We start from the raw sequence: 16922 nt of genomic DNA, 5'->3' as shown, positions 1-16922 counted from the left end.
TCTGTGCTCAAGTGTCACCTAAAAAAGGCCAAAGCTTTCTACCCTATTTAAAACTGTAACTTATGTTCCCCAACACCTGAGACTCCTAATATCCCTCACTTTGTTCTATTTTTCCAGAGCATTATCACCTTCTAGCATACGATATAATTTATTATTCATTATGGTAACCGTCTATTGTGTCTCTCCCAATTAGAATGCAAGTTCCATGAGGGCAGAGATTCTTGTCTGTTTTGTTTTCTAATGTATCTTAAGCAACTAGAACAGAGTTTGGCACATGATAGATGTCCAATAAGTATTTGTTGTATGAATAAAATCTAAAATTTTTAGAGTCGGACTAGGCTCTTTCTCACTTTGTCACCCCAGGATCCCAAAGCCCTAAAGGTTAGGTGACTGGAGGTGAGGAAAGAAGGACAAAGTGAAAATGTTGGTAACCAACTCTTTCATCTCTCACACTAAATGGTAAACTCTTTGAAGGTAAGGACTGCATCAACATTCATCTTAATACCCCAAGTGCCTTGTACACAGTAGATAAGTTTATAGAATAATACTGATTCTGCTATATGCGGAGCTCTCTAATATTTTTCTATTTTATTCCATTAGAAATAAAACAAAATTCTGGCTGCTATCTACTAAATCAATTTCACAAATCAATCCACTAAACTGATTTCATGCCTCACTAAATTGGTTTCATGACTCACCAATGAGTCTTGACATGTAGTTTGCAAAATATTATAGAAGCACTTTTTTCATTCTCATCTCTTGCCCCACTGCAAAGAATATCACTCCCAGAAAATCTTAAAAGAACTGTGTCTGCTACAGTAATAGAAGGGAAATGAAGCAATAGATCATGGTTCTGATCCCACAGTGGGTCAGGGAATAAAGGAATCTTAGTCAAATTGCAGACAAAAGGAATTTTTAAAAATTGACTCCTACTCAAAAAATAGAAAAGAGAACTGCCATATGATCCAGCAATTTCACTTGTGGGTATTTACCCAAAGAAAACAAAAACACTAATTCAAAAATATATATGCACACATTGCAGCATTATTTACAATAACCAAGATATGGAAGCAACTTAAGTGCCCATCAATAGATAAATGGATAAAGAGGATGTGAGATATATAGATAGACAGATAGACAGACAGACACAGATACACACAACAGAATACTACTCAGCCATTAAAAAAATGAAATATTGCCATATATGACAACATGGATGGATCTAGAGAGTATTATGCTAAGTAAGTTAGACAAAGAAAGACAAATACCATATGGTCTCACTTACATGTGGAATCTGAAAAACAAAACAGAAACAGACTAATAGATACAGAGAACAAACAGATGGTTGCTGGGGGGTAGTTGGGTGGAGGGGGGAGGAAAATAGGAGAAAGGGATAAAGAGGTACAAACCTCCAGTTACAAAATAAATAAGCCACAGGGATATAATATGCAGCATATGCAATACGGTCACTAATATTGTAATAACTTTGTGTGGAGACAGATTGTTACTAGCCTTATCCAGCTGTAATGATCAGTTCATAATGTATGCAACTGTCAAATCACTATGTAGTATGCCTGCAACTAATGTAACATTGTACATCAACTATATTTCAATTAAAAAAACTGACTCCTGGAGCCTTGTTAGAAAAGAAAGATGGTGACTAGAGAGCTGGCTGCAACAGCTAAATTTTCGTAAGAGTTACATGAGCAGCATATCCCAGGGCTCCATAAATTCTCACCATGGCCCCTTGTTCTCCCAGCTTCAGTACCATAGGCCATTAGGCCTTTCACTACTGCCTGGAGCTGAGGAAATACCCTCACCTAGTACACAGCAGATGGGAAACAAAAGAAATCCCTCACTTGTTCCAACGCTACATCTCTGGGTACATTTCACACTGCTATGTGGCAGTTCAAGAGTACCCCTAGAACTATAATAATTTGCAAAAATACTGGATTAAATGTTCTTTTAACAGACAACTCTTACCAGCCTAGTCATCTACCAGGTGAAAAGGCCAAAGAATTATCTCCAGTACCCTGCACAGCGTCTGTCACATGATAACTGTCCAATAAATATTTGTTGAGTGATGAACGAATAAGTAAAATAATGTCAGAAGGAAGAATAGGAATAAACAACATAAGGGTCCTTAGAGGAAACAGAAATATGTTAAATGACCCAATGGGGAGAATGAGGAAAATCCAGAATATTGGAAATTCTATACAATAAATTTCAAAATGTAAGTGGCAAGGGGAAAATAAAAGAGAGTAACTACTATAGATTAAAAACACTTAAGAGACATTTCACAGAGATGTAATGTGTGGAACTTAATTTAGATCCTGTTTTCAATAAACCAACTGCATGGAAAACACTTGAGAAAATTGGAGCACAGACTAGATACATTTGATGATATCAAGGTATTAACATTAATGATTTTATGTTTTTTTAAAAGAATCTTGTATTTTAAAGACACATATTGAAATACATACAGATGAAATGATAATACGACTTGAATTTGCTTTAAAGTAATCCAGTGGGGGTACAGGTGGGGATGAAGGGGCCAGAGGCATGTGGGCTGGTGAAATAAGACTGGCCATGTGTTGAAAATGGCTGAAGGGGAATAGCACATGGTGTACTAGTTTCTCTACTTTTCTCATAACTCAATGTTTGAAAAATAGGTAATAAAGAGCCACAGAGATTATCTATTATAATTCCTAATTTTATACAAGGGGACACTAGGCAGAGAGAGTTACTGTAGCTCACACAACTAAGAATGATAAAGGCAATACAGAAGCTGGGTAATTTCAAATAGTAACAGTGTTTGAAGATTTAATAAAAATCTGTTCTATCATTTCTTTACCCTGACTAGATTGTATGGTTACTTGAGAAGCTGGTAGACAAATTAAATTAATAAAAAATGAAAACAAAGCGTGATTCTGAGCATACAAAAGCCCAAAGCCTCTCACAGGGAAGAAAAGATGCAGACTGAGTTAATCAGGGGACTCAAACTTCATAATTAAGAGTGCACCTATTTGCAGAGTATCTCGGTAGACTACTTCTCTGACTGCATTGTATCTATGTGATTTATTTGGCCAGACAAAATCTTTAAACCACTAAGGGCAAAAGCAATGTATTGATTTCTTTTTTTTAATTCTCCAACAGTTCCAAGTTTGAGATATGATAAAAAAGTAATGTTTCAACTTTAATAAGCATAACAGAGCTTACACTTAGATTTTACGGTAGTTCAGGATGATAGTTACCAACTTGCCAAATCCACTTAGTGGACAGAAACATTTCCAGTAAATCAAGTAAAATCTCAGTGCTTTGACTACTACATTTAATACTAGTGCAAAATGAAAACGAATATATGTATGTATATGCATGACTGGGACATTGTGCTGTACACCAGAAATTGACACATTATAACTGACGGTACTTCAATAAAAAAAAAAATACTAATGCAGCATCACATAGCAGAAAGGATGCAAGAACTGAAGTTAAAAAAAAAAAAGGAATAACATGGGCTTACTGTATAACATGGGACTATATGCAGTATCTTGTAGTAACCTATAATGAAAAATAAAATATATATCTGTATGTATATAACTGAATCACTATGCTATACACCAGAGACTAACACAACATTGTAAATAAACTATACTTCAATAAAAAAGGCTAAAAAAGGGGAAGAAACTGCATATACTTAATGATAAAAGCATTGCTATTATTGCCAAGAAATATGCCTCTTTATTACTGTTACTCTTTAATATTGTTCTAAAAGCATTAGCTAATTTAATAAGAAATAGTTGGACAAGGAATTTAGCATATACCAAAAGAACAGATATAATTACCACTTACTGTGTTTTAATAATTTTATTGAGATATAGTTCACATACCATAAAATTCACCCATTTAAAGTGTTCAAATCAATGACTTTTGTTATATTCAGACTTGAATAATCATCACCACAACCAATTTAAGAATATTTTCATCAACCCCCAAATAAACCCCGTATCCATTAGTAATCACCCCCAGTCCCCTACCTTCATTCCCCCTAGCCCTAGACAATCACTAATTTACTTTGAATTTCTATAGATCTACCTTTCTGAACATTTCATATGAGAGGAATTATATAGTATGTGGCCCCTATGAAATTTTAATGAGACAGCTATACCATATATATGTACTGCACATATATCTGTGCTTTATGCGTAAAGAGGGTAACAATTTTTTTACACTTCCCAAGATCCAGTTTTCATTGGGCCCATTGAGAATGCATGCATGATCCAACATAACACTTAGTTTTTCCACTGAATGTTTCTAACCAGCTGCAGATATCAAAACTATGAGTCATTTGTTGACAATACATGATTATCAAAATGAGGTCTTTGTGTAATTGGTTTTTTTTTAACATTTTTTATTGAATTATAATCATTTTACAATGTTGTGTCAAATTCCAGTGTTCAGCACAATTTTTCAGTTATACATGAACATATATATATTCATTGTCATGTTTTATTCTCTGTGAGCTACCATAAGATCTTGTATATATTTCCCTGTGCTATACATTATAATCTTGTTTATCTATTCTGCATTTTGAAATCCCAATCTGTCCCTTTCCACCCCCTACCCTCTTGGCAACCACAAGTTTGTATTCAATGTCCATGAGTCTGTTTCTGATCTGTATTTATGTTTTGTTTTGTTTTGTTTTGTTTTAGACCCCATATATGAGCGATCTCATATGGCATTTTTCTTTCTCTTTCTGGCTTACTTCACTTAGAATGACATTCTCCAGGAGCATCCATGTTGCTGCAAATGGCGTTATGTTGTCAGCTTTTATGGCTGAATAGTATTCCATTGTATAAACACACCACATCTTCTTTACCCAGTCATCTGTTGATGGACATTTAGGCTGTTTCCATGTCTTGGCTATTGTAAATAGTGCTGCTATGAACACTGGGGTGCAGGTGTCATCCTGAAGTAGATTTCCTTCTGGATACAAGCCCAGGAGTGGGATTCCTGGGTCATATGGTAAGTCTATTCCTAGTCTTTTGAGGAATCTCCATGCTGTTTTCCATAGTGGCTGTACCAAACTGCATTCCCACCAGCAGTGTAGGAGGGTTCCCTTTTCTTCACAGCCTCTCCAGCATTTGTCATTTGTGGATTTTTGAATGATGGCCATTCTGACTGGTGTGAGGTGACACCTCATTGTAGTTTTGATTTGCATTTCTCTGATAATTCGTGATATTGAGCATTTTTTCATGTGCCTATTGATCATTTGTATTTCTTCCTTGGAGAATTGCTTGTTTAGGTCTTTTGCCCATTTGTGGATTGGTTTGTTTGTTTTTTTATTAAGTCATATGAGCTGCTTACATATTTTGGAGATCAAGCCTTTATCGGTTTCATTTGCAAAAATTTTCTCCCATTCTGTATGTTGTTGTTTTGTTTTACTTATGGTTTCCTTTGCTGTGCAGAAGCTTGTAAGTTTCATTAGGTCCCATTTGTTTATTGCTTTTATTTCTATTGCTTGGGTAGACTGCCCTAGGAGAACATTTTTAAGATGTATGTCAGATAATGTTTTGCCTATATTTTCTTCCAGGAGGTTTATTGTTATCTTGTCTTATGTTTTAAGTCTTTGATCCATTTTGAGTTGATTTTTGTGTATGGTGTAAGGGAGTGCTCTAGCTTCATTGCTTTACATGCTGCTGTCCAGTTTTCCCAACACCATTTGCTGAAGAGACTGTCTTTATTCCATTGTATATTCTTGCCTCCTTTGTTGAAAATTAGTTGACCAAAAGTTTGTGGGTTCATTTCTGGGCTCTCTATTCTGTTCCATTGGTCTATATGTCTGTTTTTGTACCAATACCATGCTGTCTTGATGACTGTAGCTCTATAGTATTGTCTGAAGTCTGGGAGAGTTATTCCTCCAGCTTCTTTCTTTTTCTTCAGTAATGCTTTGGCGATTCTAGGTCTTTTATGGTTCCATATAAACTTCATTATGATTTGTTCTAGTTCTGTGAAATGTCCTCGGTAATTTGATAGGGATTGCATTGAATCTGTAGATGGCCTTGGGCAGTGTGACCATTTTAACAATATTGATTTTTTCAATCCAAGAGCATGGGATATCTTTCCATTTCTTAAAGTCTTCTTTAATTTCCTTCATCAGTGGTTTATAGTTTTCTGTGTATAATTCTTTTGCCTCCTTGGTTAGATTTATTCCTAGGTATTTTATTACTTTGGGTGCTATTTTAAAGGGGATTGTTTCTTTACTTTCTTTTTCTGTTGATTCATCATTAGTGTAAAGAAATGCAACTGATTTTTGAATGTTAATCTTGTAACCTGCTACCTTGCTGAATTCTTCGATCAGCTCCAGTAGTTTTTGTGTGGACCTTTTAGGGTTTTCTATATATAGTAACATGTCATCAGCATATAGTGACTTTTACCTCTTCTTTTCCAATTTGGACCCCTTTTATTTCTCTCTCTTGACTGATTGCTGTGGCTAGGGCTTCCAAGACTATGTTGAATAGGAGTGGTAATAGTGGGCAGTCTTGTCTTGTCCCAGATTTTAGTGGGAAGCTTTTGAGTTTTTCACCATTGAGTACTATGCGGGCTATAGGTTTGTCATATATAGCTTTTATTATGTTGAGATATGTTCCCTCTATACCCACTTTGGTGAGAGTTTTTATCATAAATGGGTGTTGAATTTTATGAAATGCTTTTTCTGCATCGATTGAGATGATCATGTGGTTTTTGTCCTTTCTCTTATTGATGTGATGTATTACACTGATTGATTTGTGTATGTTGAACCATCCTTGTGTCCCTGGGATGAACCCCACTTGGTCATGATGTATAATATTTTTTATATGCTATTGGATTCTATTTGCTAATATTTTGGTGAGGATTTTTGCATAAATGTTCATCAGTGATATTGGTCTATAATTCTTTTTTAGTAGTGTCTTTGCCTGGTTTTGGTATCAGGGTGATGGTGGCTTCACAGAATGAGTTTGGGAGTATTCCCTCCTTTTCAATCTTCTGGAAGAGTTTGAGAAGGACTGGTATGAGTTCTTCTTTGTATGTTTGATAGAATTCCCCAGTGAAGTCGTCCGGTCCTGGACTTTTATTTGTAAGGAGGTTTTTTTTTATTGCTAATTCAATTTCATTTCTAGTGACTGGTTTGTTCAAGTGGTCAGTTTCTTCTTGGTTCAGTCTTGGTGGACTGTATGTTTCCAGAAACTTGTCCATCTCCTCTAGGTTATCCATTTTGGTTCCATATAGTTTTTCATAATATTCTCATATGATATTCTGTATTTCTAAGTTATTTGTTGTTAATTTCTCCATTTTCTTTTCTTATTTTGCTTATTTGTGCTCTGTTTTTTCTTCTTTGTGAGTTTGGCCAGCGGTTTGTCGATTTTATTTACTTTTTCAAAAAACCAGCTTTTGGTTTGATTGAGTTTTTTCTATTTTTTTTTTAATCTCCGCTGCTCTGTGCCACTGCCCACTCTGCCTTGGATCCGTGCTCTACAGGCAGGCTTGCGGAAGATCACGGAACAGCCCCACCCCTGCTCAGTGCCCAAACTCAGCTCCTTGTTTGTCTTGGCAGCGTGAGTTTTCTGAGGTACTAGGGTGGAAGGATTCTATCTGCCTCAGGCTGTAAACAAGTCTCCGTCTGGCCTTTGAGGCTGCTAAGCCCTTAGGTACGGATTGAGGTTTTGCGCCCCCCGTCCCTCGCCCCAGCCTGGGTGCTAAGTCCCAGAGGATATGACAGCTGTGCCTGAGCCCCGCCTTTCTTCGCTGGAAAACCTTCCGCGGGTTTTCAGAGATGGGGGTATGCACCCTTCCCCTCAGGGCACATCAGCCATGTTGTTTTATGGAGGGCCCAGGTTGTTCTGCCCTGTGTACCCACTCATCCACAGTGTGCAGCACCCTGCAGTCCCTGGGGGCTGCCTCAGTGCAGCCACCCCCGTTGTTTTATGGAGGGCCCAGGTTGTTCTGCCCTGTGTAGCCACTCATCCACAGAGTGCAGCACCCTGCAGTCCCCGGGGGCTGCCTCAGTGCAGCCACTCCCCGTCCTCCACCCGGCTCGGGCAGCCTGTCCAGTCCCCCAGCTGTCGGCTTGCATCTCCGGCTGGGTGTCGCAGGGACCCTTTCTGCCCGTTTAACTTAGTTCTGTCAGTCAAGGGGTGCTCCGTACAGATCGGAGCCTCAGAAGCTCCTTCTCTGTCCCTCTGGCCTCTTCGTTGGAGAGGAGAGACCCAGCAAACAAGCACTAGTCCTCCTTTGCTGCTCCCTCCCCACAGGACCAGTGGATTTGAGTCTTGGTGTATTTGTGGGAGAGGGTGAGCTACGAGCGTCCTTCTACTCTGCCATCTTGGCCTCCTCTCTAATTAATTTTGTGATAAGACTTTCAATCTGAAAAATCTAATAGAATACACTGAAAACTTTTTAGTATTAATAAGAGTTCAATTTGCTAGTACACTTATAAAGAATAAAGATTATAGTCTTTATATACACTTTGTTAACAAATTAGAAACTATAATGGAAAATATATTGAGAACAAGAATAAAAATACAAAATGTCTAGTAATATATTTAATAAAAAGTGGATAGGACTAGTCTGTTTCTGGAAATATGATGAATCAGATACTCTAAAGGAGTGCCTAATTACAATAAAAATGTAAATAAACAATATATTTTTTAAAGCCTTGGAGAGGGTGAGCCCAGTAAAGCAAGAAAAAAAGAAGCCAAAGGCAAAATAATTGGAAAGGAAGAAATAAATATCATTACTTACATGATTGCCTATAAAGAAAACTTAAAACTCTACCAATAAATTATTAGAATAAGAAAGTTCAGGAAGTTATCTATAATTTTAATATCAAAAGCATTTCTACACCCTAGAACCAAACAGAAAATATAATTTTTAAAAAACATACTATCCAGAATTATGGATGACCAAGATAAAACTGTTAGAATTCATTCCCCAGCCTTCCCATGTTCACATGAGCCCTTTAGAATTCAATTACTTCCTAATTTCTCTCTTCCTCAACTTCTAGATTTTGAAAACAGAGCTTAGTGCTTTTGTGGTTAGAGATTAATCTAAAAGTTTACTCTTACAGCATCTCTTCTATATCAAGAGTTCTTATTTGGTACTTGTATTTCATATTCTCAGTCATTCTATCGTAAGCTATTTACATTTAACCATATATGCTACGCAGTTATTTGTTTGCCATTATTCCCTCTCTTTATTTCCCTCTATCTTGGAAAAGACTCTGCTCTGATTGGTTTGCAGTTTGGTTAAGAGCCCTCCTAGAAGGTTTTTCTCAAATGTGATATCCTTGCACATCCCCATATCTTCATCTTGTGTCAACCAATGTTAATCCTGACTGGGTCCCTTCCTATCTGTAATCTACAGATGTTACTCCCCTGCTTTGTAGTTTCTGGTGTTGACAATAAAAAGTCTGCAATCTGGTTCCTTCTCCTTTATAAGTAAGTATATATTCTGTCTGAAAGCTTACAAGATTTTCCTTTTATCTTTGAAATCCTGAGATTCTCTCGGGTTGTTCTTTTTCCTCCTTCTGGAACTCCTGATACTTGCATGGGAAGTCCCTTAAGTCTCTTTACTTTTTCTTCAGGATGTTTTTTGTTCTGCATTTTGAGCTCTCTTAAACTTCCAAGCTGCTTGTTCGGGTGTTAACAGTGACAAGCCAATCCTTCAATTCAACTACTATTTTTTTTCAATTCAAAACACAATCTCTAGTTCTAGAAAGTATTTTTCGTACAGTAATTCAATCTTGTAATTGTTGCACGTATTTAATCAAGGTATTTTCTCTTTTCTTTAGCAGTGTTATTTCAATGGAAACTGCTATCCTGGGTGTTTTGTTTATTCTTTCTATGTCTGGATATTGGATCTCCTTAGCTGCACTGCACTTTTTGTCTCCTCATTTCTCTATTCACCCTTAGATGATTTAAACAATGGAAACCTTGCCAGCAGGGGCAAGTGCAGCAGTCTCTACCCCATGGGTAGGTAACATGAGATGCACCAGTTACTGAATCCGTTTGGAAGCCTAAAGAATTCTCCCTGGTCTCCTCACTGTCCCAGCCTCAAGGGTAGGAAATACTCATCTGACCTACAGAATCACCCTGTTGAGGTCCTCCGATCTCTGTGGGTCCAGCTCTGTTCAGGAACTTCTCTCGCCAGTGCTCTCTACTGACCCTATTCTGTCCTCTGGCCCAGAGGGGAACAATTTTCTTCACAACCTTCTCAATTACTTTTCTTATAAAACCAATGCCTTGCTCATTCCTTCTAAGTCCTGCCTTCCTGACACCCCAAAAGCTCCACTGAGGGGAGTCTGCTGGTAGGTTAAGAGGGTGGACAGCAAGGACATAAGTTTCAATAGTCACCTTTTCAAAAATACCTCTACCCTCAAATAAGTGAAAATATTCCAATCTGCTGCCTGTATGTTTCAAGCAATGTAGTGAGGAATATGAAGATACTTTCAAAAGGAAGCCAAAATTATCATTCATTCAATAAATACCTAAGTGACCACCAAATGGGGGCCACTGTTCAGGAGCAGACACACCAGTATTGATCCTTAATGAGTTTCCCTGGAAAGAGGCCACACTAATTTACCTGTTTGAATTCTGATGCTAGTGTAACAAAGGTTCTGTTAACTTTTTTTTTTTTTTTTTTGAAGTATAGTCAGTTCACAATCTTGTGTCAATTTCTGGTGTACAGCATAATGTTTCAGTCATACATATACATACGTATAATCCTTTTCATATCCTTTTTCATTATAGGTTACTACAAGATGTTGAATACAGTTCCCTCCATTATACAGTGTAAACTTGTTGTTTATCTATTTTATATATAGTAATTAGTATCTGCAAATCTCAAACTCCCAATTTATCCCATCCAACCTTCTTTACCTCCTGGTAACCATGTTTGTTTTCTACATCTGAGTCTGTTTCTGTTTTGTAAATAAGTTCATCTGTGTCTTTTGTTTGTTTGTTTTAGATTTCACATATAAGTCATATCATATGGTATTTTTCTTCTTCTTTCTGGCTTACTTCACTTAGTATGACAATCTCCAGGTCCATCTATTTTGCTGCAAATTGCATTATTTTATTCTCTTTTCATGGCTGAGTAGTAGTTCTGTCAAATTTTTAAAAAGTGAAGTGAAAAAGGACTCCCAGTATGTTTTCTCCTTATCATATTTTTCTGGGGTAGAACTGTCATCACCTAAAGGGGACTGAGGCACTCTGTGAACTCAGAACTCATGTGAAAGTATAGAAAAGTCAGCTTTTCATAAAGGAAAAAGACAAAATAGTAAGAATACAAGAAAGTAAAGAAGCATTTGCTGGGATATGTGAGGAGAAAACAAAAGTATGAGAATTTTGCAGAACTCTGTCAGGTACCAAAGACAAAGATGGAAGAAAGGTAAGGGAAACGCAGCTGGCTTCCTGTTGGCTTTAATGAGACTCTTTACGTGTTCCTGTGTTCAGTGTTTCTCGTATAGCAATCACATAGTCATGCAGATCAAGTCAAAGCCAGAAAACGATTGAAAAGGGCCCTTTACGAACAATAAAAGGTTGAACTTATTTCCCAGACAGACTGAGGTTACTTTTGACAGTCTACTCATTTGTACCCCACCCTACCCACCCAAGATTCATGCATCTCAAGAGTGTTAAAGACAATAAATAGAAATCCAATAAAGGGACTTTATAAGTACATACCTGTTTTAGGCCACAGTGCATTGACTGCAATTTCACCTTTAAATTCTTCTGCCATTCCAAGCACACACATAGACATACCATACTTAGCAATGGTATAAGCTGAAAGAAACCACAAAGAATTTAATTAAGAAAGAAGTTAATTTGTGAGTATAAATAACCAATTTCTTACTGTTACTATGTCCTCCTTGATACATTTTTTCAGAATTCTTTAATAATATAATGTATACAAAATATTTTTAAGATACTGTTTTTAAAAGAGCAGTTTTTACAGAAGTAACTGTAGTTTTGTGGAAACATTTTATATATACCATGAATGAACTAGGTGTATATATTTCTACCTTAATATTTGATTAAAAGAGTAATAAACTTCCATTTTTCTTAATGTTATGGGGACAAGTTTCATTGTTGTTTCTTAATCTGTTTTTTTTCTTTTTTTATTGAAAATGATCATTTAAAGGAAAACTACTGCTAGTAAAACAACAACAAAAGGTTTCAAATTTGTTTAATCCAGTCAATTAAAACAGAAGTTCTTTTAGTTTTGTTCTATGGGTTCCTATTCCAACTGTCTTCCTTTCCAAATTTCACTGAATTATATTGAAGCAAAGACTAAGTATCTGATACAACTATTTCAAAGGAGGCACCTATACATAAATCTTGTTATTCAACACACTCATCTTAAATCATCAGTTTGCTATGAAAGGTAAAGTATTTCATGGATAGTTTTAACCAACTTTATTGAAGAATAAGTAACATACAGTCAAACACACTGAGACTTAAGGGAGCTTTCTAGGATAGTGGATATCCGTATCTTGATTTGGGTAGTGGCTATACGGGTGTATACATTTGTCAGAACTCATCAAACTGAGCCACTAACATTCGTGCATTTTATTTAATGTAAGTTGTATCTCGATTTTAAAATTACAGAGAAAAGATTACTCTCTAAAATGCTACTGATTCTGTACAGAAAATTTAATGTTGAATGCGATGTACAAATCATGATCACATCATAGAAACACTGATTTAATACAAAACAAACTGACCATACAAGCCAGCCCCTCATCCTACCACCTACCACAGTGCTGTTTGAACCACAGTGGATTTAGGTTCAGGGGTGGGCTGAGGTTGAGGATATGTGCAATTTTACTGTTTTTCAAATAAGGAATACATGCTTTGGATCTGAAAGCAAAAGAAAACACAAGTCAAGTTAATAGCTTTCTAACAGCTTCATTACCTTTTACAGCTATATTTTACTACCTGAGCAGAGCACCTGAACTTGCTCAGTAACCTGTAGGGTACTTCTGTTTGTTTGTTTGTTTGTTTGTTTGACTTTTCTAGAATGAAGATAGGAAAAGCAACTATAATTAATCCTTTGAAGCTTTGCTTAATGGCCTGACAATATAATCTGCTTGATGAAAATAATCAAATCTTTGGCACATCAGCCTAAAACCCAGCTAAGGTTATCCTCAACTCATCCTTCCAAATTCTCCCTCCTACACACACACATACACACACACACACACACCTTTCAGTCTTAGTTAACATACTTGTCACCCAGCACAGTCACCATTGTTGTAAAGACCATGGGTGTTCAAGTCAGACAGACTTGGATTCAAAACCTCCTTCTGCCCTTCATTGTGTGATGCTGGGCAAAATATATACATTCTAATTCTTGGTTTTTTCATTTGTCAATGTTGGTAATATCTGCTACAATCTAGGATGGACTAAGGGATTAAAACGAGATGATACATATGAGATACTTAGAACAGTGCATATATTAAATGTGAAATAAATAACTGCTATTATCAGTATTACACAGGCTGATTTCTTTCATCTTAGTAGGTGTGGTATTCCTAGCACACTGGAACTGTAATCTAATAACATAACTCAATATATTACCAAACTTAATTTGTACCAACATGCAATGCAATATGTCTTTGGGAGCAATATTTAGATTTTTTTTAAATTTTTACTTTCATTTTTAAAAAACATTAAAAAAAGTAGGTAATTAAAGATTCAGGTCCAATATTCTAAATTTTTAATTACTAACTTATAACATATATAGCTTAATAACATATTGTACCTTAATAATTTTATACCTTTTAATTTCCCATTCAGTAACTTCTAGGACTTTGAACTAATCCATTCTTCTTTCAAGTCAGTTTATTACCAACGTACAACACTCTTGTTACCATCTGCAATGCCTTTTTAAGTTCACAAACCAAATACAATCAGTATCACTAAAGGGTTTTTGTACATATTGTTTTTCCATTCCAAAGCTGCTTCACTTTTATAGGGGTGAGGAGGGGAGAAGGAACAATGTCACAGCTGATATTCATTCAAACAGTGATGCTGCATCTTAAAGCGTCAGTAGTAAAAAGTCAGTAGATTACTTTAAGTAGTCATCTTAAAACAATCTAGTCCCAGCAATAAGACCATATTTTATACCCAAATCAAAGAGTTCATTTCATTTACAATTTAAACATGAGTTTTACCTTTGATTTATTAGACAGAACCTTTCCATCTGCTCTTTGACTGCCTGGCCCTCAGCATATTAATCCTAATCTCGTTCATTTTTCACAGCAACATGCCCTTATACATTATACTGAAAACCCTTAGCACCAAGTTTAGATACTAATACTTTGAGCTTAATAAGGTAGTTAAGTTTATTGGAAACTTACTGTATGCTAGGCAATGCACTTATTAGCTATTACTTGCACGTGAATTGTTTTAACCAGGGTTGTAAGCTCAAAGGCCTATAGGGTATTTGAGTAAATGAAAAAAGTGAGCTGAGTATAAGAAAGATCAACTGTTCAGATGTACATCTGAACCTCATTACTGAATTTCTATAAGCATCTAACATGATAAAAACACATATAATATTGGAGATTATATATTTAACTAAAATTAGAAATACATATTAAGCATCCGCTTTCTACTCCTCTCTGGCTTCCAACTCTGTCTCCCTGAACCGTTAAAACACAGGTCAGAGGCTACAGGGCCCTGGGCACCAGGGATCAGGAAACAGTTCCAGATCCTTGCTGAAACCTCCGAAGACGTCAGTTCTTTGGGACTTTCCCTACTCCCTCCCTGAAGATGCTTCTCAGGCTTCCCTGAGAAAACAATTCATACTTTTTGTCTATGAATCAATGAGTGTCACTAAATTTAAAAAAAATTTAAGTGAGAATGTTTCATTATGAATTTCTCTTCTATATAACTTATGCTTTCACAGAGGGCCAAAAACCTGACACACTTTTTTTGGTCCAAAGGTCAATGTCAGGTCTTTCATTTGCCATTGCAGTCTGCCTTGTACTGGGAACAATACTTAATTTTTTTTTAAAAACAGCTGCTATTAAATGTAGAAACTTTCAACAGTGCACTAAATTCTTGCTTTAAAAAAGTTTTATTTTAGAGTATCTAATCCTGAGAGATCTGCAGATCTCCTATTCTAACATACTCATACTTAGTTTTTAGTACCTTAGTGCACTACAGTTTATATATTCCATCTGTAGTTCCTCAACTACACAAATTAATTGATAAAGGTAACTGAAAAGGTTAGTTCATTATCTTAAGAGTTTGAAACCAGGATTTTGTTTTGTTTTGAACTGAACCTTCGAGTCTACAAATGTAGGAGTGTAGTTTAGGTCGCCACTTTCATTTTTGGAAAACAACCTCAGAATAGGAAAGGGGCCAGACTGTTCTTGCTGAATTGGTTTTCCAAACATAAATTTCACAAGGAATGAACAATGAGAATCACACATTTGTCTTTACATAAGTAATAATGTCAGCTAACAAAGCCAAGTCTTTGATCCAATCTTTGTTTAGGAACTGAGTTGGGAAATTTCTTTTGGATGGCAAAAAGAATTGACACCATAAATACATACAACTAGGGGGTGGAATATTTATATCTGTGGCTTCATCACCTACAGTAGAATCTGCCACAAATGATTCCCCTTTTTCACACGTCGTGCCCTTCTAAGCCTTCATTCAACATGCTGAGCAATGGTATTTCTGGTTGGGTTTATATTTTTAAACACTTGTTTAAGTGAGTATTTACATTCGATCAAAATTCTTTCACAAAGTTGCTGGCTGCAAAAGATTTTGATGCCCAGATAATTCCTTCATGTAACACATAACCACATCACACAGCAGCACTGCTCATTTTGTTTGAAAATAAACACAGACCCTATTGAACCGTTAGTCCTTTGTCTAGTTCATTAAGTTTTCCATCACAATCTTTTCAATATGCTTCTCATGGATCTTTGTGTGGTTTCATTCTCTGTGGTTTCCATTCAACAGAAATATACTTTACACATTGAATTCATAGAATTATTCCCCACATCTACAAAGAAGTAAGCTCTCAGTCATTTTCTCGGCCATATGGCCTTCTTGGCATAGGTTTCATTTTTCCACTTCAGATAGAAACATGGGTATGAGAAATATTTTACTTTCTTCTTTAATATAAGAACAACAGAGCAAGCACAATGACACATGGCAACTCCTTAGCCCATCCTCAGCATCCAGAGACAATGGTGTTCATGCGCCATCTAATGAGGCAGCAGATACTCTGCCACCAGCTATAGCAGCTAACTGTTGCCATGTGGGAATGCTGTCTCTACGTGGCCAATGTTTCCAGTGTTTCAAGAAAAGTTAGGAATCTGGATTTCTGTGTAAATCTCCTGATTTTTTTTTCATGTAGGCAACTAATGAAATTCTCAATGTAGGTAACTAATAAAAACAAATTTTATTTAATTTTTTTTTTATGATATCACTCACATGCGGAATCTAAAAAAAAAAACAAATTTTTTTTAACACTGTCAGGGCCAAGTTTTACAGACCCAACAAAACACATCGGAGGGCAAAGTTCAGAATTAATGGCAGATTTTACATTGAACTTTCATGACCAATCTATGACATACTTTATTATCCCCCTTTTACAAATGAGGAAATGGACTCTATAAGAGATTAAGTTACTTGCACAAGGTCATGAAGAGAACAAGCCATGAAGGGCAGGGGTTCAGATCTGAATCCTACTCAAAGGAGTCTGACTCCACAGCCTGAGGTCCTAACCACCTGCTCTATGCAGATATATAAGATACACATAAGGTGGACAAGAGAAGTTGCGTGCTGATCTGTCCTTATATTCATATGATAAATGGCAGAATCTGAGGGTAAACAGATAAACAAAGGGACAAATAAAAC

At 36.3% G+C, this 16922-nt stretch overlaps 1 protein-coding gene across 2 annotated transcripts in view; it reads right to left on the bottom strand.

Annotated features, from left to right (window-relative positions):
* Positions 1–16922, bottom strand: part of HSDL2 (hydroxysteroid dehydrogenase like 2) — a 65771-nt gene that overhangs the window by 32675 nt on the left and 16174 nt on the right. For both annotated transcript variants that reach the window (XM_010988580.3, XM_031450208.2), the window contains exons 5-6: positions 12796–12899; positions 11724–11822 (exon numbers count right to left, since the gene is read on the bottom strand). In XM_010988580.3, coding sequence (XP_010986882.1) covers positions 11724–11822; positions 12796–12899 — 203 coding nt within the window. The remainder of the gene's footprint in view (positions 1–11723; positions 11823–12795; positions 12900–16922) is intronic.

The sequence above is a fragment of the Camelus dromedarius genome, chromosome 10 (assembly GCF_036321535.1).
Source record: "Camelus dromedarius isolate mCamDro1 chromosome 10, mCamDro1.pat, whole genome shotgun sequence".
NCBI lineage: Eukaryota > Metazoa > Chordata > Mammalia > Artiodactyla > Camelidae > Camelus > Camelus dromedarius.
The sequence above is the reverse complement of the archived record's forward strand: the minus strand, read 5'-3'. Positions and strand labels throughout refer to the sequence as shown.